Source organism: Anser cygnoides, chromosome 3 (genome assembly GCF_040182565.1).
Source record: "Anser cygnoides isolate HZ-2024a breed goose chromosome 3, Taihu_goose_T2T_genome, whole genome shotgun sequence".
NCBI lineage: Eukaryota > Metazoa > Chordata > Aves > Anseriformes > Anatidae > Anser > Anser cygnoides.
The window spans coordinates 51095943-51123577 of record NC_089875.1 but is presented as its reverse complement, the minus strand read 5'-3'; the positions used below and the strand labels follow the sequence as shown (position 1 = coordinate 51123577).

Genomic DNA, 27635 nt, shown 5'->3' with positions numbered 1-27635 from the left:
ATCAAATCTTGTTCCAGGACATAAAAGCACGTTGTTCTCACAGTATCATGTTGTTCTGAACGATGCAAAGCAGGATAATTGGCCACTACAATAATTTTTAATAGCATTCGAAGCAGTCAATATTATCATACACACAAATAATTATATATTCTTTTTGCTAAAAAGCAATTTGTTTGATTGTCTCCTAAAAGATGAATGAAACTTTCACAGCTACACTTTAACAATAACTTTCCAGTAATGTTAACAACAATTCGGTTGCAGGAGCAAACTCATTTCTCTTCAAAACTCAATAGATGTTTTAAAATTCCTCTCCTATTTTTACACCATGTAAAAGTAGGTCTTAAATTGCTCAGAGAGAGGTTTTTCCCATGAAGATTTGTATCATCTCACCTGTTGGAAGCAGCTGCGCACACTGGGTTCGATGTTACTGCCACCAAAAGCTGCCACCTCCCCAAGCTGCCGGGGAATCTGGATGGCATCGTGCAGCAGCAGGCCAAGCTGCCTCTGGTCACACATTTCTGTGGGACCTGCCACTTCGTTGAAGAGATCTGCAACACAACAAAAGGCGCTAGCTCATTTCGTTTGCATCTACATTTCCTTTTATTCAGTAACACCACAGCTTGAGTTTTGCCATTTCTGTAATTCAGATGCAGCAACAGATGACCTCTCTCTCATTTACAATAGTTTACCCTCATCTAATCTCGATCACTTTGACTACTTTTTCTGGATCTGTAACCATACAAATGAGAAGAGTCAGGTCAAATGAATTAAATCATACTTAGCTTCCTATGGTAAGATAAATAAATATCTTGATATTTAAGATAAATAAAAATTAAGAATTATAAAATTAATAAATTAATTTAAATATCCTCCTGATAAATTTGTACATTCAACTACAACCTATCGCAGTTCTTTTTTTTACTCATGAACAGCTATGTGACAAAATAAACCAGCACAAAACCGGAATAGCTTTTTGTGCCAATCCATCATTACTTCATTTTCCCCCTAGTATTTACGAAGTTTTCTATGTTATCACAAGGGAAGAAAAAAATAAAAGATTTTTCAGAAATCCCTATTTTATGCCAAAATCTATGCTTTCCTTAGGTTGGCTGGAGACAGACGTGTTTGCTGTGAACTGAGACTGGAAATGAGCACAAGTCACAGCTGGCAGCGTGAAATAGCTCAAAGCATGAGCACCAGACAGCCAGCAACACAACTCGTCCTTAACAGGAATCACATTTGCTTCCTGGATAACCACATCTGTTCCAATGCACTTTCCTTTTACCCATTTCCTAAGGTACATGTCAAGCCCTGCAGCATAAATGCGGGCTCTGGGATGACTGTAACGACAGAAAAAATTGAGGCTGAAAGGATCAAGAAATTGTTCCCAACACAGACACTTGCTGGGAAGAAAGACACTGCTTGTTCCCGCTTAAGAGTCACAGTAAACTATTGAATTAATAAGCCTATCTGCAGTACAGAACATATTTCTTAAAGTAGTGTATCTACACATTTCTTTGATTTTTTAAATATATTTGTAATCGTTAAAATTTCCAGCTAGATATTTTTAACACGTTTCTCCCAACAATCCTTGATTTATGAACTTTGTAGTTTTGCATATTGATATTTAGTCACCAGATTAATCTTTCCTGAAAATATCTTGAACACTGAATTAATCTCTTAGAAATAGCTTTAAATTCTGTGGATGGTGTAAGTTACAAAAGAAACTGTAGTGGATTCTGTGTGTTCAATTCCAGTTGGCTTTTACGATCTCCTTTTGCACTCAGTGGCCAGTTTGGATTAAAGTTCCAAATAATGTTAAAAGAAAAAAAAATCATTTACACTATTCCCCCCTGCTACTCATCTTTCCTACCAAAACACCTGGTAATAGATTAGAAATAAAAGAAATTTGAAAATTCAGTCTGACTGCACTTGTGATTGAGAAACAGAGCAGCTTTCTTCAGAAACATTCAAGAGAAACTCTTTTATTACACTCCGCAAATTGTTTTGCCCTTCATTTGGAGTAACTGTCAAGCTTTGTCAGCATGCATCAGAAAGACGGCTCATACCTTTTGCTCTTGACAAAAGGAGCTGAGGCAGAAGAGAAGACTTTCACAAAACATAAATCCAGATGACTGAATGATTTATTTATTTTTTTTTTTTAGAGTTTCTTGTATTTTTCTTGCTTAGTCAAACAGATGCTGCAGCATCTTCAGCACTTAGCAGTGAGAAAGCCCATGGATGACAGCGCTGACAGAACAAGCACTGCCCTGCTGCAGGCTCACCTTGGCAATCCCAAACCCTGGCCAGCTTTTTCAGCTGCAGTTGGAACAGTTTTCCAGTATCTAAGAGTCCATTTCAAAAAAATGGATCAGGTAAAAAATGCCCATTTGATTTTTTCTACTTTTATCAATCTACAGTGGAAATGGGTGCTACAAGAACAATTCACTCACTACTGCAGCTGGGAGGAGGATGAAGTACTTTCCCAAGCCCTAAAGCATCAGTTGATTGGGGAGCTAATAAACAGAAGAAAAATGACATGTCAGGAGAGAGAAGAGGGAGAGTGATCGGCTAGGGCTGATGCAAGTAGGAAATCAGCAAATACACTGGAGAGCTCGAACTCCTCCAAAACAGCCTACTTAACCAAAAACACAACTAGAACTTAACACTGGCAGCTGCACCATAACCACTGAATGCTGAAGTGCACAGGAGTTACTGGATGGTAACCCCCCTCCTCCCCAAATCCTCAGTGAAATTGGTGTGACAACACAGGAGAAGCTCCTCAACTAAAGGCAAGCAAAGCCAAAATGTTCCTGCTAGCTGGCCATCCTCCTTGAAGAAATGCAGGAGGTGTTCCCTAGCAAAGGAGATAACCGAAGAGCAGCTCTGAATTGGCAGACATAAGGGAGAAAGGTTTGTTTCAGCTCTGACAGCGTGCACCAAGACTCCATATCCACCAGTGGGGATGGGGACCCCATATGTCACCCACCAGCAAAGTCAGAAGCCACGAACTGAGCACTGCTATAAATGGTGTTTGTACATATGTACATACATATTGAGAGTTTATATATAAAATACAGTTATCTTAAGTAAAACTGTATATGGGACTAAGACAAGAAGGATTTGGGAAGCAAAAGTAAAGATTATTCAGACTTGAGCCATAACAAAAAGCAGAAACAAACAAACAAAAAAGACCTGTTTAATCTTAAATTAAATTCAGCCTTACATTAATATTCTGAGGATGAAAACCAGCAGGACCCAAAAAACAACTTAGCTGGACAACCTGAAAAAATGTACTTACTGGTTGGTATAGAAGTGGATACTCAAAAATGTTGAAAAGTTCATTCAATTCCTACCAAAACAGTATTAAGCTGTCCAACAACACACCTTGTGGCTTTTGCTGAGGTTGCCAAGACATCAAGTCATAAACCTAGCCCTGTCAAGCCTAAATCATGCAAGCAGCTGCAAGGGATCTAGTGCAGTGTAAAGCCTTGAAAGTTACACTCAAATATGAATTTAATTAAGAATATGCAAAAATAGAGAATGTGTCATTGTTTGTTCGGATGCATTTTTACAAACAGGATGCACATGTTACAAACAAGATGCACATCCTTACACAGAATGCACAGGATCGAGTGCACCCTCAGTAAGTTTGTGGGTGACACCAAGCTGGGGGGCAGTGTCAATCTGCCAGAGGGTAGGAAGGCCCTGCAGAGGGACCTGGAGAGGTTGGGTCAATGGGCAGAGGCCAGTGGGATGAGGTTCAACATGGCCAAGTGCCGGGTCCTGCACTTTGGCCACAACAACCCCATGCAGCGCTACAGGCTTGGGGCAGAGTGGCTGGAAAGCCGTGCAGAGGAAAAGGATCTGGGGGTGCTGATTGACGCTCACCTGAACATGAGCCAGCAGTGTACCTAGGTGGCCAAGAAGGCCAGCAGCATCCTGGCTTGTATCAGGAACAGTGCAGCCAGCAGGACCAGGGAGGTGATCGTCCCCCTGTACTCAGCTCTGGACCTAGTGCTTAGGAACATGGTTTACTGGGTGATATTGGTAGTGTGGTGATGGTCGGACCAGATGACCTTGGAGGTCTTTTCCAACCTTAATGCTTCTGTGATTCCATGACATTCTTTTCATTCATTTTTTTTTCTTCCCTTCCCCTTTCTTTTTTTTTTTTTTAAGTATCAAAGTGTTAGTTCCAAATGGTTCCAAAACTAAGAACATAAACATAAAATAAAAATCACGTTCCAAAATGTTTCATAACACTTTAATTTTAAACTTCTTCATGGTAGAGATTTTCAAGTAGCTCTTCTTTCTTACCACAAACCCTGTAGGTTTTATGCATGAAATGATATAACCCAAAACCTACACCCTGTAAATTTATAAAACACTTTACGCATGTTTGCTATTTCTGTTGCCAGTCTGGCTTTCTGTGTTAAACATGAGGCCAGGTACAAGTGAAATGCACACAAATGTATTTCCATATATTACATAGCACTATGACTTATCTTTGCCTTTAACATTGAGAAAAAGGGAAGGAAGTTAAAGTTCCTGCTGTCCCTGAGAAAATCCATACCTCTGAGACATCATTTGTTTCCTGATTGCATGACCAGGCATAGAATCATCTCTGAATAATCACACATGATTTTAAACTCGTATTATTGGAATGATTTGCTTACATGATTGAAAATTTCTTTCTTAGAACATGTGGAACACTAAAATTGAGTCGTTAAAATTTTTTTTTTTTTTGTTTTTTGGTTTTGTTTTTTTTTTTTCAGTATTCAGAAGCCCTGTGATAATGTATGAAGAACTAATGGTAACACGAGCAATGAGCAAGTGCTATTTTTTATTGTTTTCTGAATATTTTGGAACAAAACAAATATTGTCCTTGGTCACGCACTTTCTTTTTATTTATTTTTCACCTCTCAATTTTTAATGGCTATCTTTATACCAGTGAATTAAACAGTGCACTACAGCCTAGGCTCAGGCACCAAAACCCTCTCGCCTGCATCATTAAGCTGTTAAAAGTGTACCTGGCATGCTCTCAAATCAAAGTCTGCTAACTCTCACCCCCAAAATCACCAGGAATGATGTGAAAGTAAAGTCACTCAGGGGTTGTTTCCAATAAGTAACTCCCACTTGTCCCCCCATTTTGAAGACTAAAGAGAACACAATATGGATACATTCAGATCAGGTCATGAGCTTCACAAACAGAAGAGGCCCTAGACGATTTGCTCTATAACCAGAGATGTAATCAGCTCACTGCAATTCAACTACGTTCACAGGTCCATTTTTATGCACAGGAGCACCCAGGCATGTGCTTGAAGTTAAGCATGATTCCCAGGCAATGCACAGGACAAGGGGGAATGGTTTTGAACTAAAAGAGGGGAGATTTAGATTAGATATTAGAAAGAAATTCTTTACTCAGAGGGTGTAACAGGTTGCCCAGAGAAGTTGTGGATGCCCCATCCCTGGAGGTGTTCAAGACCAGATTAGATGAGGCCCTGGGCAACATGATCTAGCAGTTGGCATCTCTACCCGTGGCATGGGGGTTGGAACTGGATGGTCTTTAAGGTCCCTTCCAACCTAAGCCATTCTACGATTCTGTGATTCATTTCTTTAAACATTTTCTAGAATAGGCATTCTTTAATTGAGGCTTCAATGTTTCTCCTAAATTAATCATGAGTTTCTTTTTCCTTTTTTTTTTTAATTAAAGATTCATTCTCATGTCAACCCTGCAATGCAGCATCTAAAAATAAGCTTAAGAAAAATTTATGTGGCAAAATGGATTTAAAACTGTGTAAATGGGAAAGATCTACCTATTTTGGAAATGAAGTGTTGGTCAATAACTTGTGACTAACACTGGCTGCTAAAAACGTAACACAAATAGGAAAAGTTTGATATTAGAAAAGGAAAAAAGAAAAAAAAAAGCTTGATTTCCCCAAAAAAGGAAGAGGGAAAGAAGGTCAATTTTACTGATAAACTGAAATTATCACCCCGTTTACATATTATTTCAGAAACCTAATATCTCAGCAGCCCAGAAATTATGTTTCTTCAAATCGACCCCTGAAAGTCTGATCTCTGAGAAAACCCTCAAGCAGATAGCTGGTTAAGCAGTCTACAAATGTCTGAAGGGTCCCATCCAAAAGTTTTCTGAACAAGAAACATGCCTATTTTACAACCAGCTTTCTGAGAAGAAATGCCTCTCTAGCACTACAATGTTTAACGTGTGGTTGGCATGGTCTGTGCTCTACAAATGACTCCAACCACAATCTTACAATGATTGCACAGAGAAGCCTGGGACTGTCAAAGACTCAGAAGTACTTAGAAGAACTGTAGCCAAAAAGCAGAAGCAAATGTCAGGAACTGCTCTGAGAAAGGAAAAGTCAGAAGGCAGAAAATTCACATTAAGCACGCATATTTGGGGTACTGCTCTTCCTTTCAAGTGACTTTTCCTTAATTTCTTGAAAACACTTAACATTTCCATTATATTTTTCACTAGAGGATCTGAAAGCACTCAACAGATATCAAGATCTCTCAGCAGTAGATGATTAGTACGGGGCGATAAAAACTGAACAAACTAGAGAGCTAATACCAAAGGTCTGGCTGTGACACAGGTGATGCCAGAGCACCCAAAATGCTGACTGCATTCCCACCGCATGCTCACAATCCATACATAATACTGTCACTTTCTTCCTTCTCCCACAGACTTTCTTTCACACTGAGCAAGTATTTTGCTTTGTGGCAATTCCATGGCTCATCAGGAAAGAGACGATAAAGCTAACAATACATTAAAGGTATCAAAGTCTGGCACACTGATCAGAACAGGATTAACAAAAAACCGCATGCATAAATTGACTATTAATTCTCTGCCTTAGGAGACCAAGATACTATTTCAGTTTCAGATGTATTTCAAGTTTAAGTTACGATCATTTGGCACAAAACTCTCCTGAGATTTCTTCTGCATTAATTTTCTATGATTTTTCACAGCAACCTGCAAGAAAGAGCCAACTCTGTTAACCTGGGCTATGCAAATCTGCTGCCACTTTTATTTTACTGCAAGACACAAAGCAAATATATTAAAGCTAATCCAACTCAGTCATTTCCATCAGTGTCTGTGCTAGGTAACCGTAAGTATACTAACTGATTAATGGCAGCCATTTAAAGAGAGTTTATTCACAGCTGTTTTGTTTGTTTGTTCAATCCTCTTTTGGTAGAGCTATCATTCCGTTATCCACAGCCTAAATCTTGTATCATAGAAAACCTTTTTATTTTGCACTGAGTGGCAAATTACCTTTTGAATTATCATTACTGAACAAAGGTATGCCCCCAAGCCCTTTTAGTTATGGACTACTTAACAGATTTGCCAAATGACAAAGAAATTAAAAAAGCAAACTCCTAGTAAGGACTCTAGTTCAGATGCCTCTAGTTCATATGCCTCAATGCATAAGACACCTGTACTTTTGCTCAATGTTAGTTACCAGGATTACAAGATTACCTACAAACACTTCTAAGGAAGGCAGAAATTGCTGCAGAGCTCCATAAATACATGGCAAATACTGTCGCTATACATTTTACATGATTTTCCTAAATGCGTAAAGCAACTACTGCAAAGAATAGCAATTTTAAGACTTTGTGCCTAATATATAACTGTCCATCACCTGTGATACTCTTATAAACTGCTTAATCTCTTCTCCTGTATTTGTCATGAGGTTTTGCCACAAAGCTTCTCAATTCTCTTCTGCTCCTGCAATTACTTTTGTCAAGTATTTTCATACTACTCAGTATTTCTCCAGTTTGTGAGATTATTTAAATCAATCTATTTTAAACTTTCATTGTACAATTCTGGCAGTAAGCACAAGTACTCAAAAACTATCTTCAGAGTTCAAATCATCTTTTTCATAGACCAGAAAATACAATTGCTGGATTTAGGTTTATTTATTTGCTTATCAGACATATCAGACTGTTCCAAGCAACACTGACTTGCTTGATTCTTCCCCAAAAAACATACACAAAAAGAGGTGTTATATGGTTTGTTTGTTTGCTTTTTTAAATCAGAGTTGAACAGAATTAGTCAAATAGACCACGACTCTAGCTCTTCTACACAGCTACATTTTCCTTTGTTTTTGGAAGAAGCGTAATGCTGTGCAGTATGACAATACATAACTGACATTGATACTTTCCAGTAAGGATATCAATCTTACTAGGCCATCTGCATCCTGGGCTGCATTAAAAGAGGGGTGTCCAGCAGGTCAAGGGAGGGGATTGTCCCCCTCTGCTCTGCCCTGGTGAGGCCCCACTTGGAATGCTGCGTCCAGGTCTGGAGCCCCCAGCACAGGAAGGACATGGATCTGGAGTAGGTCCAGAGGAGGACCACGAAGTTGGTCAGAGGGCTGGAGCACCTCTCCTATGAAGATAGGCCGAGGGAGTTGGGGTTGTTCAGCCTGGAGAAGAGAAGGCTCTGGGGAGACCTCACTGCAGATTTTTAATACTGAAAGGGGGCTTATAAAAAAGATGGGGAGCAACTTTTTGCTTGGACAGATAATGATAGGACAAAGGGGAATGGTTCTGAACTAAAAGAAGGGAGATTTAGATTAGAGGTTAGGAGGAAATTCTTCATTCAGAGGGTGGTGAGGCACTGGAACAGGTTGCCCAGAGGGGCTGTAGATGCCCCATCCCTGGAGGTGTTCAAGACCAGGTTGGATGAGGCCCTGGGCAACCTGATCTAGCTGTTGACATCCCTGCTTATGGCAGGAGGGTTTGAACTGCATGATCTTTAAGGTCCCTTCCAACCCAAGCAGTTCAATGATTCTGTGATTATGAAAACAACAATTTTTGCTTACTCATAAGGAAACAGTCTTGCTACAGGCACAAGTGTTATACGGCAAATTTAGTGACAATGTACATTATTATTATACAAGACTTCTAATTATATAAATCAAGCATTTAAAAAAATACATTCTTACATCTGTACTTCTCTTCCAGAAGCCCCTTAGAAAGAGACATCAAGCCAATTTTCAAGGACTGCACTCGGATTTTTCCAGTTCGGCCACTGAAATTATAAAGATAGGACAATGTAATACAGTGTTGCTTTTTTTTATTATTTATTTCATTTCAACATAAGTCTATTCAAAATGCAAAGTTATTGGTGAGTTCTACTTCATACGTCAAAACAAATTAACACTGCAAGTCACATTAAGAATGCTTCCCTTACAAAAAACTTAACTTGCCTACTAAATGGTTTACATGTCAAAACAGTTCAAGTTCATATTACTCTAAAAGGGCTGACATTTAGCTCTTGTAAAACACACAACATGATTTAAGAATGTGATATTCACAGAAATAATGCACATGAGCATGCACCAAGAAACCCATTAGGAAACAGGGACTACAATATAAAACCAAGTTTTCATGTCAAAGGAATTTATTCCACTTCCTTTTTTCCTTCTATGTTTAAAACGTTCTGATATACATGTGCTCCAGCAAACAAACAGCCAACCACATGCAGTAATTAGGTGATGTGGAGTTGTTCTAAGGAACATGATTTCAGGGTCATCTTGTCCAACATGAAAAAAAATCCGCAAACCTCCAGAAACATTAATCAAACCTTAAGCAAACTTGAGAACAGGTAAATGGCTATCAAAGCAAGAGATTTTAAACCTGCAAGAAACACTGTTCAAACAGATATGAAAGCAATAAAACTGGGGCATACGGAATGGGACAATTTTAAATTTCAAGATCAGTGCAAGAAGCATACTTGAGATGTAATGATTTCTGTTTTCAAAGCCCAGAAAACACCACACAATTTATCTTCAGATAAGACGTAGCAAACAAGTCATGAAAACAGTAGTTAAATTGTATACGTTTGTACACAACCCCCTGCATTTAAGGTTAGCTGTGTCTTTCTCCAGCAAGTAAGATAATACTAAAATTAATATCACCCCAAACATTAGTTTGGTCCTTTTTGTCATGCAAAGTGATATATCCTTTAATTAATTCTGGAGTGGTTATTAGATATCTCTTTCTGTCCTCCCCATTCAACATATGTTCTGCTGTCTGATTTACTTCACAAATGCTGCACTGAATACAAAATTATTAATCTATTCCTGGGCTCTCCGTAAATTACCTAACCGCCTTACAAATATTAATGCATTTGTCTTCACAACCATCACCTAGTCTTGTGAGACTAGACGGTATTATCTTCTCTATTCCACAAGTTGGAACAGAAGTACAGAGAAATTATTGCCAAATTAATCAAAAGTGCCCATTACTTTTACTGCCTAGCTTGAAAATCGGGACCCAATTTTCCAGAACGTTATAAAAGTGCCACCTATTTTATACATTCAAGCTTAGCTTCAAATTACCTCTTTCAATCACAGACAAGACATCATTCTGGCATACCCTAACTCGTTAATGGTTCATTTCGCAACCTTGATAATGTTCTTTCACTATTCTTTCCTGTGTATGGCTGTCTGTGCTTTAACTTTGTATTCAAAAGAAAAGCAAAGCAGAACATTTATTTGGGTTTGACTTAACTCAGGACTGACTAGAGTATTTGTTTATCAAAGGTAGAAGCTCAGGAGAACTCTGCAGCTTAAAGGTCAAGGCATATATGCCGAGGCTTCAAACTTCTCCAGATTTCAGCAGGTTGTTAAAGTGACTGAAAAAAAATGCATAAAAAGCATTTCCTTGATAAACTATAAACAGAATTCAAAAGCCTGAATTATTACATTTTGTTGAAGAGCAGCATGTTTTCCCATAGCCTTTTTCTTGGAAACAACTAAATATTAGGACTGAAATCCTATATACAGCAAAACAAAAATAAACACCCACAAAAATCATTCCCCCCCCACCCCACCCCCAAAAAATAAATAATATATATATATAGAAAAAAAGCTCCCAACAAATCTACAGACTTTGTAGCACTGACACTTCAAATTCAGTGATTTAAGTTTTTCCAGCTTACAGAGCCACAAAATCACTGATGAACCTCTGGACGTCATCTGTTTTGATACCCCTGCTCAGAGCAGACTAGGGTAGAGCAAGTTGCTCAGGACCATGTCCCAGTTGGATTTTGAATATCTTCAAGGATGTAGACCCTAACATCTGTCTGGGCAACCTGTGCCACTGTTTGATCACCCTCAAAATAAAAAAGTATTTTTCTTATATGTTTAAGCAGAGTCTGTTTCAGCCTGTGCCCACTGCCTCCTGTTCTGTCACTGGGCTCCACTGAGAAAAGCCTGGCTTTACCTTCTCCACTGCCCCCAGCAGGTATTTCTGCACACAGACGAGATCCCCCTGAGTCTTTTCTCTAGACCAAACAGTCACAGCTCTCAGCCTCTCCTCATACATCAGGTATTCCTAGTCCTTAATCATTCTCACGGTCCTTTCAACAGACTCTCTCCAGTATGTCCATGTCTCTTTTACTGGGGAGCCCAGAGGTGGATCCAGCACTCCACACATGGCCTTACGAGTGCTGAGAGGAAGGATCACCTCCTTCTACCTGCTGGCAACACCCTTCCTAATGCAGTCCAGGAGCCTGGTGGCCTTGGCCACAAGCACATGTTGCTGGCTCATGTTCAACTTAGTGTCCACCAGGACCTCAAAGGCCTTTTTTGCAAAGCTCCTTTCCAGACAGACGTCCTCAAGCCAGTACCGGTGCATGGGGTTATTCCTTCCCAAGGGGAAGCATGATATTTACGTTAGTTGAACTTGGCCCATTTCTTCAGCCTGTCAAGGTCTCTCTGAATCCCACAACTGTCTAGTTGTACTGTGTATACAAATATCTAAAAATCAAGCCCTTACAGTCAAACGGTTTAGGAAAGTTTAAAGCTTGAATTCATACAAAATTTATTGGTTGAGTATTAAATGTCTATACACTATTCAGATACACTTTATAGCAATACAAGCATGCTTGTCATTGCAAAGTCAATTGGTAAGACCACTTTAGCAGCTCAGATATTTTTCACTCTGATCCTGGTGAAGGAAAATCCAAACCATTATACATTTATTAACTGGTCAGAGCAAGTTGCCCATTCTCAGTCAATACAATAATGACAGGCAGTATAAAAATGGGACATTATTGACCTCTGACCTGTCTTCAGGTAAAAATGGGAAAAATATTATAGCTGTTTGTCACAAGCACCGTTCATGTTTACTAAAGCCCCTTCATCCCTCTGGATGTATCAGCTCTCCAGCCTCAGTCAATGGATTCATTGCCCTTATAGTGCAACAGTGCCATTCCTTTTCCTCAAACAAACTGGAATTTTTATTTATTTATTTTTAGTGGGAAAAGGGAGTGGTAAGAGACAAGAAGAAGGAGGGAATAATAATAAAAAAGTCCTCTTTTTCTAGGTGATTCTATTGAATGTACATGTGTATGAGGCAGGCTCTGGGCTATGTGTCAGGTATGATCCCCATTTTGCACCTTCATTTCATGTAAGGAGCTGGCAGAGAACCCAGAATTAACTCAACTTTTAAACCTGCCAAAATTTGCATTAAAAAAAAAAAAGTTATACATAATTTCTGTCCAGGTAGGAGGAAGAGTGCCTTGAAGGCATATACCACAGAGAGGACTAGCTTAGTGAGGAATCAGGTAACTGTATCCTTTGGCCAAGGAAAAGAGGTTATGGTCAGGAGCATGGGAGGGTGCCATGCTGCACAGGTGGAGGCTGGAGAAAGCGGAGCACAATTAACAACCAACTTTGTTGCATGGTTTGGACTCTCCACCCAAGCACAAACCAACCATTCAGCTGTTTCAGAGATCCCACACAGCTGCACATAATATTAAGGAACTGCTTTATACAACAAAAAAAGTCTCTTACTATCTTAAATACCATACGCAAATGAGTTTTAAAAAGGGTGAGCAAAAAATGGCTAGTGTTAGAAGAGAAAGGGAGAATGCCTTTACCCTATGTCTTAGTTCAGAAGATACTGGAGTTAGAGGATACAGAAGAGGAAATAGGGGAAGAATAGGTAACAAAAATAACAGAAGCAATAGTCCCATGAAAATCTGAGATATGAAGCACAGCTTGCCATTTCCTTTGCTGAAACTATAAGCAATTGCACTTTACAAAGAACTGAACAACTTACTATACAGGGCATATAATCCCAGCCTCCCTACATGGGGCACAAGCTGTGTGAAGCACTTGGGAATCACACAATATGGTTCAGCTCTACTCAGCCAGAAGAACATCTCAGCTGCTAAACAGCATACTGCTAAAATCCTAAAAGTACCCTTTTTTTTTTTCCTCAAAAACCTACGAAATTCAGTAACAGACATTAATGCGGGGTTAAAATGACCTGGAGGAATGTCTTTCCAGGAAAATGAGTTTTGCAAACTCTCCAAAAACTTTCCATAAATATGCCATAAATATTTCCATAAATACACAGACTTTATTCCTTTCTCTAAACAACATCCTAACTCACTGTTTTATACTGCTTTTCAGCAGCACTGGAGAAAAACAACTGAAACTTCTCTGACAGGCAAATGCAGTCTACACCATGGTAAAAACAGAGGTCTGTGAAATCCGTAATTTATAAGCATATTACTCAGGATATAATTAATGTTATTCTGTTGAATATAAGAGTACCAGACCTTTGTTACCAACAATGGTATGCAAGTATTCTGTAACATTGTGATGGTATAGCCAGACATTAAAACATTAGCACTTTACGTAAGTATGGAACCAATGTGAACAAAGGGGCAAACAATGATAGGGATAGTTGCACACAGGAGGCATCCAGATGACAAAAGCATTGCCAGACAGAGGATAAGATTAAGTATAAGAGATTGCAAACAGGAATACACAATAAGGACTGAGCAGGTCTCTCATCCATATCCTCAGTTTTCACAAGTCTGGGTTTTGCTGAACTTAACATGCAGGTAAGGCCCGGGATATTAACTCACCACAGTGTTAGAATTTGTTACAATATACCTACATTAAGTTGGTATATTAGTGCAACAGTAGATAACGGTTGTAATGCTTCAGGGCAAGACTGGACCATAGAGAACGATCATTGAAAACAGCCTTGATGACATAGAAAAGGTTAGTAGCATATGTGCTATACCATAGTTACCCTTCCTATCAAATGTATCCTAACATCACAAAAATCAAGAAAATTTAGAAGCTGAAATAGAAGAACTCAGATAAGCATTGCAAGAGGTTAAAAGAACAATGCATATAGAAGTTTCTTTATGGACACTGGGTAATTCTCATCGAAATGAGTCATCACCTGCAATTAGTACATGTACTATATCTTATATATGACAGACTTTAAAATAACTGAAACAACTAATTTCAAGGGGTGTTAAATTATCCCATTAGTACTGAAAGTTATCAGTCCATTTTTATTGGACATTTTAGAAAATTTGACAGTATATAGTCCAGAACAATAACCACTAGCGATAGCTTCTGGATAATTTAAACATAGGTCTGGACAGATGAGTTAATTGAGCAACCAATTTATTTCATGGCTCATATTGGAAAAAAGCAAAGCACTTATTTTTACCTTTATTAATATATATATATATATATATATATATATATATGTACTAATCAACCCAGAGAGCTTTAAGATCGCAAAACATTTTATTGGGCAGATGTTGCTTTCTGGAACAACCTTTGAGTCCTTGAGGAAGTAAAAGTCACTGAGTAAATTTATGTGTGTATCTCCTCTACTGTGCTTGAAGAATGAATCATTCCTGATGTGTCAGAAAATACCAGAACACAACAGGCTTGTCTACTATTTCTAAAAATAAATTGGCTCTTTTTAAGGGACAAAGACATCTGTAGGTAAGTCTGAAGAATTTCCTACTTTGTCATTAATCTGTGAATCGGTAATTAAATCTCAGGTTAATAGCATGCAACTAACAGATGCTTTTTGCAGGCAGTTTAATGATTTGAGACATTGTATACATATAACACCAATGCAATAAACAACAGAAATGCCAAGAGACAAATTAGTTCTTTCCTAAAGGCCAATAAAAAAAAAAAAAAAGGCAGTTTAAAATTGGTGCGTGTTCTTTCAGCATTTCTTTTTTTTTTTCTTGAATGGATTTGATAGGGAAGCAAGGAAACATACTGTAAAAGGTAATTTTATCACAGAAAGCCTTCATCTTCCGTTTTTCAAAGTTTGAATGAAGATTGAAGTCTTTCATCAGCTTGAAGAATTAACTACACTAATGCATTCAACTTAATAATCAAGGGGAAATGGGAGCAACAGGAAACATTATTGAAAGAAAAAGGTTTGTTGCTTACTGTATGCATTTTAAAAATGAACTGATTGAACAACAGATTTCTAACTGAAGTTAGGAAGCAAAGGTAAACTGAAGAAAAAAATAATGGATAAGTGATCAGTTCGAGAAACAAAAATAGTAACTACTACAAATAAAGCTTTGCTCTCAGGACGGTGTAAGAAATACCTAATTTCAAGCCAATGCACTTTACAGAGTCAAAGTTATCAAAAAATATGACTTTTTAGAAAAGAACTTTTTAAGGTTGCATCATTATCTTTTTCATCATAAACACTTCCTCCAGAGACTAACTCAGAAAAATACGTACAACAGTCCCATAGGGCTAGCATTTTGAGTATGTGACATGTACTAACCTTACCAACTCTGTTTCTATGGTATATACTGTGTTAATGCACCATTAAATTTCTGGGGTTCGTACCATGAATAGAAGCTTGTTACTTACCTATCATATACATTGAGCAGCCAGTTAAGACACATGTCTACACAGAGAGGAACATTAACCATATCTTTGTGTTTCTCTTCAAGTCCACTGTAGATGGTAGTGAGACAGCTGATCACTTCTTGGACGCCAATGAGCTGGTCATTTTGACCCAATTTGTGCTGTTTGAAAACTTCACTTGTTGTATTCAGGTCCAACAGGTCCACTAACAACAGATAGTTAAAGGGGAAAAAAAAGCATGAATACAGAAGCCTGAGCGTAGCGTTCACAGTAATTGTTCACATGCATAGTGTAGTAAACACTGCAGACATTTAGCCAAGAAGTAGCTTTCATTTAGTAAAATTATAGTGAAAAAACATTCTGTTAGAAGTCAACAGCATTTTGATACTATATGTTTAAAAAATGAATCAACAAGAATACCACAATGACACTGCACAGCTCAGCAGAACATTAAAAAACTGAAGTCATCGGTATAATTAGAGGATCCTAACTTCAGATGTGCACACATTGGGAGCCCACTAGACTCCACTAGACTTAGAGAATTCTCTGCATTTACCATAAAGCAGAATCACATTAAATGACTATCACTTTTGATTAAACGTAAAGCAAATCATTTTCTTAGGAAGAAATGTTCCCTAAAATGCAGTAGGAATGTGCTGAGGCCTGATCAAATGAACAGCAGTGGCTAAATGAAGACTTGAAAGAAAGCACAGAGAAGGAACACAGTGAAATTTCTTCTCATTTTCCAGAAGACTAAGTGATATGTTTTCACAAAATATATTTCCATCTCCTTATTACAGCATACTTTCCATAGCAACTGCTAGGGACATTTTACAGGTGATGAGTTTTTTGCCTCAAAATCCACATGGAAATGTGAGATTGTGAAAATCTGGTTTTGGCACTGTGAAAATAAAAAGCTGTCAATGAGCAATTCTAATTCCTTCTGCAAAACAATGTGGAAAAAAAAATTATTTTGGTGTAAAAGAAGGAAAAATAATGTAAGTTGAAGGGTAGTAAAATCTCAGTGTTGCTTTTTATTTTTTTGACATAAGTGAGGACTTTAGCAAAAGAAACAAACAAAAGTTCATATATATATATATCAGCATGCTTTCTGGAACACAGAATAAGAAGTATATTCTGAGTTCATAAGGAGCTGTTTCTGGAGAGACAGGAATGCATTTACACAATAAATGACATATAAATGTCATTTCTCAAATGAAATGAAACATGACAATCTCAGATGTGTTGTAAATTGCTCTGCGCCAACAGCGTTTAATAATGACCCCAGAAGGGCAGCCTGTGCAAATCAGGTAAGTCAAGCTTGGACCGAAAAATACGTGCAAACTGAAAAAAAGCAGAAGCAAGCTAACACTAACTACGAGGAGCAATTCTGCCAAGAATTCACTGAGCATCTACCAAAAAGATAAGGTTATAGGCCAAAAGAAGGTTACATTCCCAGTCCTACTTCCTCTACCTACCTTTCCTAATGTCACTATAAAATGAGTGACAGTACCTCATCTTCCTCTCATTGACAACTATAGATTCTACTCTGACTTTGCAGCATCAGACTTGCGGAGGATGGACGTCTGTTTGCTGTTTATATCATTCTTTTTTTAGCTCATCTCCTGGGTTTGATCTGCTGGGTTAAGATGTCATATTCACATTTCTGCCAAAGGAACTGGGAAAGGCACCTTCAGTATTTTCATACTAAAAGGAAACTCTGCTGGTGTACTAATGCAAATTAAGCAAAATTAATGCTTTTGGATGACACCATTCATGGAGAACAACCAGAAGAAAATACGACTATCCCTGCTTACTTCAGCACTCACCTGGCCAAATGAACTTTGGGTACAGACAGCTACCCTGCGGCGAGCAGTAAGGGCTACACACTAGCAGAGCCCCTGAATTGGTCTGATGTAAAGAGGGGTTACTTTCTCATTACATTTCAATTTCTAAAAGTTCTAAAATAAACAGTGTTTATGCAGATGGGAAAACGCTAACTTGAGACTTACATGCCATTGCTGGCACGAAGCCAACTGTACACACAGCTTTTAGCACCTTTTTGTAGTACTGTTGTACCTGCTCAAACGTTGGTTTGAGTTGGTGCGGAACGACCAACAATCCTGTTAAGCAACAAATAGCCGTAAAGGTTACGTCTTTCCTTTCTGCAATGTGGAGACTTTCCCAAAGGAAAACGGGAAACAGAAACCCCATCATTCAGCACGGTTTGAGCACGACAAACTCAGAAGCAACTAATGACACGCAGCTGCCAGTGGCAAATTTGAAGCTGCTGTAACCCCACAGAAAACAGAGAGGCATTGCTGTGAAACTTTTGTATTAGTAAAACCCTGTTAATGAGAGTTCCTGCAAAAGATTGGCTGGCTGAGGGAAGTCTACACAACTCTCTCTTTCAGTCCAGTGTGCTTTGCTGTTCCTTCCTTAGCCCTGTGCAGTTGATGTTCCTACCGGCATTGTTAAGCTTTAAATCACCTAGAGGAGCTCAGTGACAGCATTCTGAATATACATGGTGGTTTTGTTCCCTCTTTCCTTTCCAATAGTACACTTCAGTATCTGGTGCAAAATCATTTTTTGACAATGATCTGAAGTCTGCTGAACAAAAATAAAATATTGTCAAGGCCTGGTGCTACATAGCTGTTCTGTACAACTGCAGCACAGGCTATTCTCTCAGGCCCCATTCTTATTGCGTCACAGTGGGAAAGTGCTGTATGTCTGCCCCACATAACATGAGAGACTAAGAATTTGTTCTTTCCAACCTGCTACCTTTCTCAGCTTCCTACTAACTAAACGCACATAGGTATGTACACAAATACACTAGTCTCTGCAAGAATCTGATGTTCCAAAACCAGAGTAAGATGAAATATGACTCTACTTGCGTACTTTTAAAGGGGCAGGAGGGAAGAAGAGCATCCCCAAAACACTTAGTTAAGAGCAAAAAAATAAAAGAGAGACTTTGCATCAATGAAGTTTTCCAAAGCACAGTTGTCAAATTACTTACTTCTGAATCTGCTCGTATAGTACTAACACTGTGTTGCAAGTCCTCACTGCAAAGTCAAAATCCATCACGTGCAAGTGGTACTGTGCATGCCTCTTCAGCTGTGCCCTTGGAGCTCTCACCAAAAGACCTTTTCAGCTACACACACACCGGCTGTGACAGCAATTTGTCATGTTCTACATTTTACAATGACCTCATTTTCTAGTGATTTGTTTTGACATTTTCACTGCCTTAGCTCATAAGCCTTTCTGAGGCATTATGCATCCAAACACCTTTAAAAATCAACAGTTAAAATTATGGGAAATAAAATGGAAGACTAAAGTAACTCAGACCAGAGAATGAATGGCAGGGAGCACAGAAGATGACTCTGTCCCTACCTTAAAAGAAAGCCACTGACAAAAAAAAAGTTAAGAAAAGAATACTAGATGGTGCTTAATCACTCTCCCCTTCCTCAGAGAGGTGTTAGCACAGGCTGTGTTTTGGTCATCCCAGCAGCCATTCGTGTACCAGAAACAGGTCGAGAATCATCACAATTAAAGGGAATTTCACCTGTTCCTGGACAAGACATTATCTGGTAAGCAAACAATGAAAAAAGTAACATTTATTATATTTTTCAAGGTGGTCTTAGAATTCTGCCAGATATTAGCGAATGCCTGCTCAGAGACAAAAATCTTGTAGAATTTAGCTTTGTGGATAATCTATATTATCTTTCTTAAAAGCCCACATTGTTGTGCTCTCACAAATTAAACCGATGCTTTGTCAAATAGGCACACATAATAAAGATTTTTTTGGCTGTTGTGATGAGGGAAAGCAGGTTCTCAGTCTCCCTCTCATGAGACAGAGATGGAGCAAGCAAGCAGCTTCATAAATAACAAGGCAGACTGGATCTGTAGAGATGACAGTTTTACTCCTGGCACTTTTAAACCAGAATATTCTCTTTACCTTTTGCTGCTTCCCTCTTTCCACTTCCCTCTGAAGCTGGAGACAATATTCACTCTGATAGTAGGGCACTTTTGAAATCTATGAATGAGGAGAACTACCTATTGCAGTTATTACAGAAATTGGTATAATTTGCTGTATAAGCAAGGGCAGGAAGTATGTTCCTCCTCAAAGCATATTAGACATTAGGAAAGTGAAGTTTGTTCTATACAGGTGGCTAGAGCATCCATATGCCTGTCAGGAATAGGCAGCATGATTAGCGTCCATCATGTGCAGTCTGTTTTTTCACTTTTCTCTCTTGAGAGTAGCATGCCTAAGGAGACTTTTACTTTGCTTTCTTGCTCTGTTTTTGTTTTATAGGTATATGTTGATACATATTTTACGCCCTGCACACTGATATACAGAAATATGGTCTTGAAGGTCTTTTCCAACCTACAGAATTCTGTAACTCTATAGCTTTGGAAGGAACTGTACCTCTCACAAAGAGAAACTCTAGGCTGTGCCAAAGAAATACTGTTTTTCTTTCAATAACATCAGACGGTCTTTCAAAGGACAGGTTCTGTTTTTTCCCTGAAAGTAAGACATTGAATCCAATATCTCAAACTTGATAAGGAGGTGATTGGCGACAGCCAACATGGCTTCACTAAGGGCAAATTGTGCCTGACAAATTTGGTGGCCTTCTACAACATGGTTACAGCATTGGTGCATAAGGAAAGAGCAACTGATGTGATCTACCTGGACTTGTGCAAAACATATAACACTGTCCCATGTGACATCCTTGCTTCTAAATTGGAGAGACATGGATTTGATGGATGAACCACTCACTGGTTCCATCACAGGAACTGGCTGGATCATTGCATTCCAGTTGTGGTCAATGGCTCTATGTCCACGTGGAGATCAGTAACGAATGGCATTCCTCAGGGGTCGGTACTGGGACCAGTACCATTTAACATCTTTGTCAGCAATATGGACAGTGAATTGAGTGCACCTTCAGCAAGTTCGCCAATGACACCAACCTGCGTGGTGCAGTTGACAAGCTGGAGGGAAGGGATGCCATCCAGAGGGACCTGTACAGGCTTGAGAGGTGGGCAAGCGTGAACCTCCTGAAGTTCAACAAGGCCAAGTGCAAAGTCTTGCATCTGGGCTGGGGCAATCCCAAACACAAATACAGGCTGGGTGGAGAATGGATTGAGACCAGCCCTGATGAGAAGGACCTGAGGGTGTTGGTTGATGAGAAACTTGATATGAACCACCAGTGTGCACTTGCAGCCCAGAAAACCAACCGTTATCCTGGGCTGCATCAAAAGAAGCGTGGCCAGCAGAGCAAAGGAGGTGATTCTGCCCCTCTGCTCTGCTCTTGTGAGACCCCATCTGGAATGTTGTGTTCAGCTCTGGGGCCTCCAGCACAAGAAGGACATGGAAGTATTAGAATGAGTCCACGAGGATAAGAAGAGGGCTGGAGCACCTCTTCTGTGAAGGCAGGTTGAGAGGGTTGGGGTTGTTCACCCTGGAGAAATGAAGGCTCCAGGGACAACTTGTAACAGCCTTCCAGTACCTACAGGGGGCCTACCGGAAAGTTGGAGGGGGACTTTTTACAATTGCATGCATTGGTAGGACAAGGGGTAATGGCTTTAAATTTAAAGATGGTCTAGTGGGAAGTGTCCCTGCCCATGGCAGGGGGGTTGAACTAGATGATCTTTAAGGTACCTTCCAACCCAAACGATTCTCTGATTCTATAAAAAGTAGTTTAGACAACTGCACCTATTCAATAGACATCTATCCTTTCCTGCTGACACAATCTATCTACTCTTCAGAATAAACTGTGGCTGAATTACTAGATTACTTAAGAAAAGGGAAAAATGCCAACACAGGTCTGGGCAGAAGCATACGGACACTGATCCATATGAAATACATGCTTATTTCCTGTCTGAGACCCTTCCCTACATCCCTCAACATACATGTGCATAATATTATTGTTAATAAAAGCAGCTTGTTTTATTGTAGTACCTTTGTATGATTAAAATGTAGAGCGATACCAACTACCTATAACCAACTATACAGATCTGTACCTGTAACTTTGCACTTCAAGAGGCCTAAATTCTTCTTTAACTGGAGTTAACACATCAAGATACACTCATTGAGAGAGAAGATTCTTTTCAAAATTATATCAAGCAGTAGAAAACACTTCAAAAATTGGAATTTAATTCTCTAAAATATAAAATATCTGATTTCATGTCAAAAGACTAGATTGTATCACCTTGTATGAGGAACAGAATGCAATAGGCAGAGGTTCAGTATTGATCTGCCTATAACTTCTCAAAATATTATCAATGGGAATTCCATTTCACCCCATGCCATTTACCTTCTGCAGCCCTTCTTTTCAGTCAATGATTGTATTTATTTGTGACAACAATACCTATTATTGGGAATTCTTCCTGCCATTTTGTTGGCTGACAATCTGTCAAGGATGTATCTGGCCCCTTGTTAAATGTGAATCTCACAAAGTTCAAGCTGACCCTCCCTTTCCCAAGTACTGTAGAGAAACAATCTGTCTCAAAGGCAAAACTCACAGCACAGTGCTTTCTGCAGTCGCCGGATTTTGATAGCTGTACGGTAGGCAGAGAAGCGTACGTTGTTCAAGTCAGCTGAAAGAGCAGAACAGAAATGTGAGCAGTCCTAAAAAGAAAGTCTGTAAGTTTCCGTCATATATAAGTTTTCACAGTGTTACATACTGAAAAAAGCCTGATATCCCTTATTTTTCTCTGCAATGAATATCATATATCAGAACAAACAAAAACAATTGACAAGTTATTGTTAAAAAAAAAAATCCACCTGCAGGGAAGGTCTCGTGGTTCTGACAGTGCAGGGCCTTCAGAGATTGGCACATCAGAAATCCTGACACCATCTTGGCACACATAGCACATATCCATATGACAGAGCTTTACACGTGTATTATGTAGCGTTGAATAGATTTCAGACGAGTGTTCAAATACAGTACATTTCTCAAATATTTTACATCTCAGACAGAGGTCAGCAAAGGTCACAGTAAAGGAGAAAAAATGGCTATTTAACCCATTATTTCTATGACATGACTTCGTTAACACTGCTTTGAAAGGAGCTGTCAAACAACCATAAGCTTTATTTTAGAAACTGATAGGTATGGTAATTTTCCCTCACTTAACTGTATTTTATCCCTCCACACCTCAGAAAGGGAGATTTCCCAGCAAATGCAGATGTTAGCAGGGCATGTTGAACTAGTTGTATCATAATATGGCCTAGCCTTCAATGATAGCATAGCTGGCTCTGATATATTACAAAAATCAGTTCACTCCAGACCGGTAGCCCACATCACTGGACAACCCCATGCAGAATTTATAGAAATAAATAGGATACTACATTAAAGCACAGAGTCAGAAAATATTTTTCAGAATTAAAATTACCAAAAGGCAATGGATGTGACATGATCAAGGCAGTAGGTTTTGTGCAAAGCATGTCTCATCACAGCAGACTGGGAAATGCCGTTACATACAGGTCATAACAACTCAGAGGTGGGTCAACAATCCAGGCTTTCATTCAGGGCACGAATATCATATAGTGCTTTGTTTTAAGAAATGTACTCACCTAAGGACTGGAAAAGGTCAGTCATTTTAGGATGATCCCAACAGGTTGTCTGTGTCTCATGACTACAAAGGAATGAGGTAATCAAAATTTCAGGTAACATATATACACACATGAAAAGGAAAAAAAAAAAGAAAAAAAAATATTCTGACTTTGCTTTCAAAAGGAAAGAAATCCATTGGCTCTTTCACTGGAAGACCTGATTTGTGCCACTCTTCTCCTTGATGTTTTTAGTCACAAACACAGACAATAGCCCATTCATATTTAATAACATTATATTTTTATTCTAAATGTGATCCTATCAGTTGAACTCTGAAGCTTTTACATTGAGAAGGTAAATATGCAAAACTTCCTGTCACTGTAGCACAATGAAAACATTTGTAAAACACACTTTGAAAATAAAAAACATTGAGATTTTACTTCAGACTCCACTACATACCTGAACATATCAGAATACATACAACAATTTTAAGTTCTACCTGCAACACATTTAATGGAAAGCTGACCACTTGTCTCACACTTTACTAGAGTATCTTAATTCAGGGGTTATGCTCTATGCTAGCACTCACAGAACAGAGATTGAATAGGCAGCATCAATTAACCCAGCGTTTAGTACTGCTGCTTTCATTCACCAAGGTTTCACGTATGCAGCCATAGGGGTCATAATGCATACTATCTCAGGCCTAATGAAATCTTGAATTTCATTCCACGTGCCACATTTTGCGTGTTTCTGAATATCAATTGTTGGAATGATTGCGCAGTCTTGCCTCGAAATATTTACACTTGAATTAGATTTCTGAGAAAATTAATTAGAGAAGTTGAGAGAAAAAGATCGTAGCACTCACTTTAAAAGTTAATAATGAAAATGAAAGTATGCCAGGTTAGCAGATTTAATAACAATGAGCACAGAACACAGCTTATTTCACCTTTGTTTCTACTTAAAGATTGTTAATGCACACATTTTTCACATACAGATGTAGTTGGTTGCACATAATGACATTACATGACACTTTTTCATTAAATGTAGTGGACTCATCTTCAGTTGGTACAAACGCCCGTGCATCTGTGGGTACACAATAATTTATCACCAACAGTTGTTGTTGTTGTTGTTGTTGTTTTTTCCTATTGAGGAACCAACCACGAATGCACTGTTTCATGTTAAGTGGTACAAAAGTGCCAAGTGCCAAGATAAAGGCAACCAACTGTCCAGCACTCTCACAAACCCTGGTATAGAACAAATTATAGTATATTAGAAATAGGAACAAATATAATATAATGGCTTTTAATGATCGACTTATTTAATAATCCCAAAACTAGTCCTGAAATTGCCAAATATCTGCAGTATCGTCTTAAGTGGCATGCCACTGTTACCATGTTAGCCATTTAAAATTGGTTTGTGTTGACAAAAGCCATTGCAACTGTCCACAGTAATTGATCCAATAAGTGATCAGTTTAATAAAGCTTGTGAGGAAATTGCTTTAATTCAACTCCTTTGATGAAGAGGGAAAAAGGGGGGGGGGGGGGGGGGGGAGGAAAAAAAAGTCCAAGATTGGTGATTTTACTGCCGACATCATAAGTGGAAAAAAAGTCTTGTAGTTCCTTAGGAAAGGCTTTTACCTATAAGACCTTCAAACTTCTTTGTTGAGAGTGAAGGTAAACAGCAGTACTGCAATTGATGTTTTATATATGTATACATAAAAATATATTTCACTTTTAAAAATGTTAACATATTAGTGTAAACAATGCATGTGCATAACGTGCAAAATCAAATCTTAAAAATTTTTATTCAGTTCTTTCACATGCCACCCATGGTAGCTACCTGCCACTGGGATTCTACGAGATGAGCATCATCTGATGGAACTGAAAAAAGGGGAGAGAGGCCAGGCTTGTTCACAATTCCCCAAGAGTCAGTACTACCTGATAGCTGCTAAACGACTACATGAGGGGAAGGTGATTGTGCCAGACTCATCCCAAAGCAACTAGAGAGAAAACATCCATGACAGCTGAGCAGTATCATACATGAATCCAGCAGAGAAGAGGCATGGGCTTACAGTGAGCGAATCACCGACTGAACAGCCTGTTCAGGTCAAAGGAGGCAGCAACACCACTGCTGCGGGCAGGGTCAGTACTTCCACTGAATCTATTCCATGGATTAGGCTTCATTTTCGAGGCACTAAAGCAAGACTACACAGGACAGGGCTGAGGGAAAAAAAATGTGACTGCAAATTACAAAAGAGCTATTAAAAAAAAAAAGGGGGGGGGGAGGGTTGGAATCAGTCTCTACAGTGACATCTTAATGCAAAGTTTTGTTTGATAACAGTTTCATAATATGCGGGGACTTCTATGTGCAGACAAATTGATTTTCAGAGGAAGAAAAAAATGGGTGTGCATCTAACCTTTCTATGCTACAAATAAAATTGTTAGACAAAGGAGTCATTTTATTAGGCGCTCTAAACTGGAGGCATGCAAGACAAAGTGCTTTCTCGTGATTTGGTTTGTAAAGCAGTTCTTTGAAAAAACATCCATCTTTCTCTGCTGTAGATACAGCAGCTTTCGTGTTACTAATGCAAGCAGATGAAGCCCTAAAGAACTTGTTTAGAAACTTTACAATACTGGGTGATCTGTAACAGATGAGACAGACTTGACTAGGGGAGATCTTTCTGATCAGGACCTTGTAGCTCTTTTTTATGCAAATGCATGACCTATCAATCTATTTAACCAAGTAACTAAGTACCTGCCTATCAGTTACCGACCAGAGAGTAAAAGCAGTGGTCCCTTGCTTCTCTGATACCTTGTTCAGTAAACACAAACAACATACATGAGACCTACAAGAACGAGAAAGTTCATAATAAACAAGATCATACATTTTTTATAGCTCTATTACACTGATGCATGAAAAGTATCATCCCTACAACAAAGGACCAGAAACAGCTAAAACTTGGTAAGCAACTAAATCAGTACTCACTTTTCTCAAAAAAAAAAGTGCTCTAATCATTTTCTGAAAATTTCCAAGCAAAACGGTTTTACTACATCACACAGAGAGCTCCAAGTGAATTCCTCTGGAGTCTGTTTAACTTCTGATATGTCCAGAAGGCAGTTAGTGAGAATTGGATGGATTGATTTCGCCACACAGAGAGTACAGGAAGTCTTCAGAAAATTCAGCCCTGTTAGCCTCTACAAAGACTGTGAAAAAATGATATTTTCTGTATTTTTCTACAGAAAAATACAATCTGTAACCCTCAGTGATGAAAAACTTAGCCTGCAGAGAAAGCTAATCAAAATCTAAATTTGGAATGATGCTGGGGGGGGGGGGGGGGGGGGGGAGACAGAATTCTACATGATAACTTGTCAAAATCCCTGAGAAAGTTCATCATTTTTAGTCATCTCGCTTAACTGAATAAAACTTGAAACAGGCATTTAAACAAGAGCAGATCAACCTACACACAGTCTTCCCTTGCTTTGCAAGTATCATGGCAGTTCTGTCCCAGGTTTCACCAACCAGCATTAAAATAGCAACCGCTTTTACTCTGGTCCTCATAGTTTAAAGTCTGATACTCCTCAACTTGCAGAATTAGTAAAGAATCTTCATATAATTGGAAGATTTGTTGTTGACCACTAGAAGGTAATCTTTGAACTAAAACTACCCAAGAAATTTCAGTCTAAAGGCCCAAGTTTTTTGCATAAAGAAGATACAGTAGAAATTATATTCATTTCATTGCCATCAGAACCCTGTTCACTTCAACAGCTTTTTAGAACCATTTACAAAACCACTGAATGCATTGCCAAGAATATTCCAATTAACGTACGCAAATAAATTCAAGGACAAACAAAATAAAAGGTCTGGTTTTGTTTAGATGTACCTATAATTTTACAATGGAAGTACTCTATCTCCATGATTTAAACCTGGTATGCAAATGTTCATATGCTCATTGTTCATTCTGGAGGGGAAGAAAAACTGCTTGTATGTGGGCAACTCATATTAAAACAAACAAACCAAAAAAACAAAATTTCTTTCCCTGTTCATTCTTTCTTAAGTCAACTGATCTGATTCATTACTCCAGTTCTAGTGATTTATGAGAACAATAGCGAAACAATGCTTGACAGTTGCAACCACACTAGTGTAAGTGTAGCACAACCATAGCTAGCATACACACTACAGAAACCAAGCAGAGGGTATGTCATGTGGCAGCATGCCTACATATTTGGTTCAGATTTACAGCCTGCAGTGACAACATGGCATGTATATGTACTGTTCTTTGCTTTATTATAATAAATTCATTCACTATTTTTTGTTAAGGAACATTTACAATATTTCCACTGCTCCTTTGGAAGAAAATCTCTTTATGTAGGTGGTCACTGATGTTTCTCTACTT

The 27635-nt window shown here is 38.7% G+C and overlaps 1 protein-coding gene across 10 annotated transcripts in view; it reads right to left on the bottom strand.

Moving 5' to 3' along the window:
* UTRN (utrophin) overlaps positions 1-27635 on the bottom strand; it is a 375635-nt gene that overhangs the window by 37347 nt on the left and 310653 nt on the right. For all 10 annotated transcript variants that reach the window (XM_066994161.1, XM_066994162.1, XM_066994163.1 and 7 more), the window contains 5 exons: positions 23266-23327; positions 22215-22289; positions 15696-15897; positions 8964-9049; positions 391-548 (listed from right to left, as the gene is read on the bottom strand). In XM_066994161.1, coding sequence (XP_066850262.1) covers positions 391-548; positions 8964-9049; positions 15696-15897; positions 22215-22289; positions 23266-23327 — 583 coding nt within the window. The remainder of the gene's footprint in view (positions 1-390; positions 549-8963; positions 9050-15695; positions 15898-22214; positions 22290-23265; positions 23328-27635) is intronic.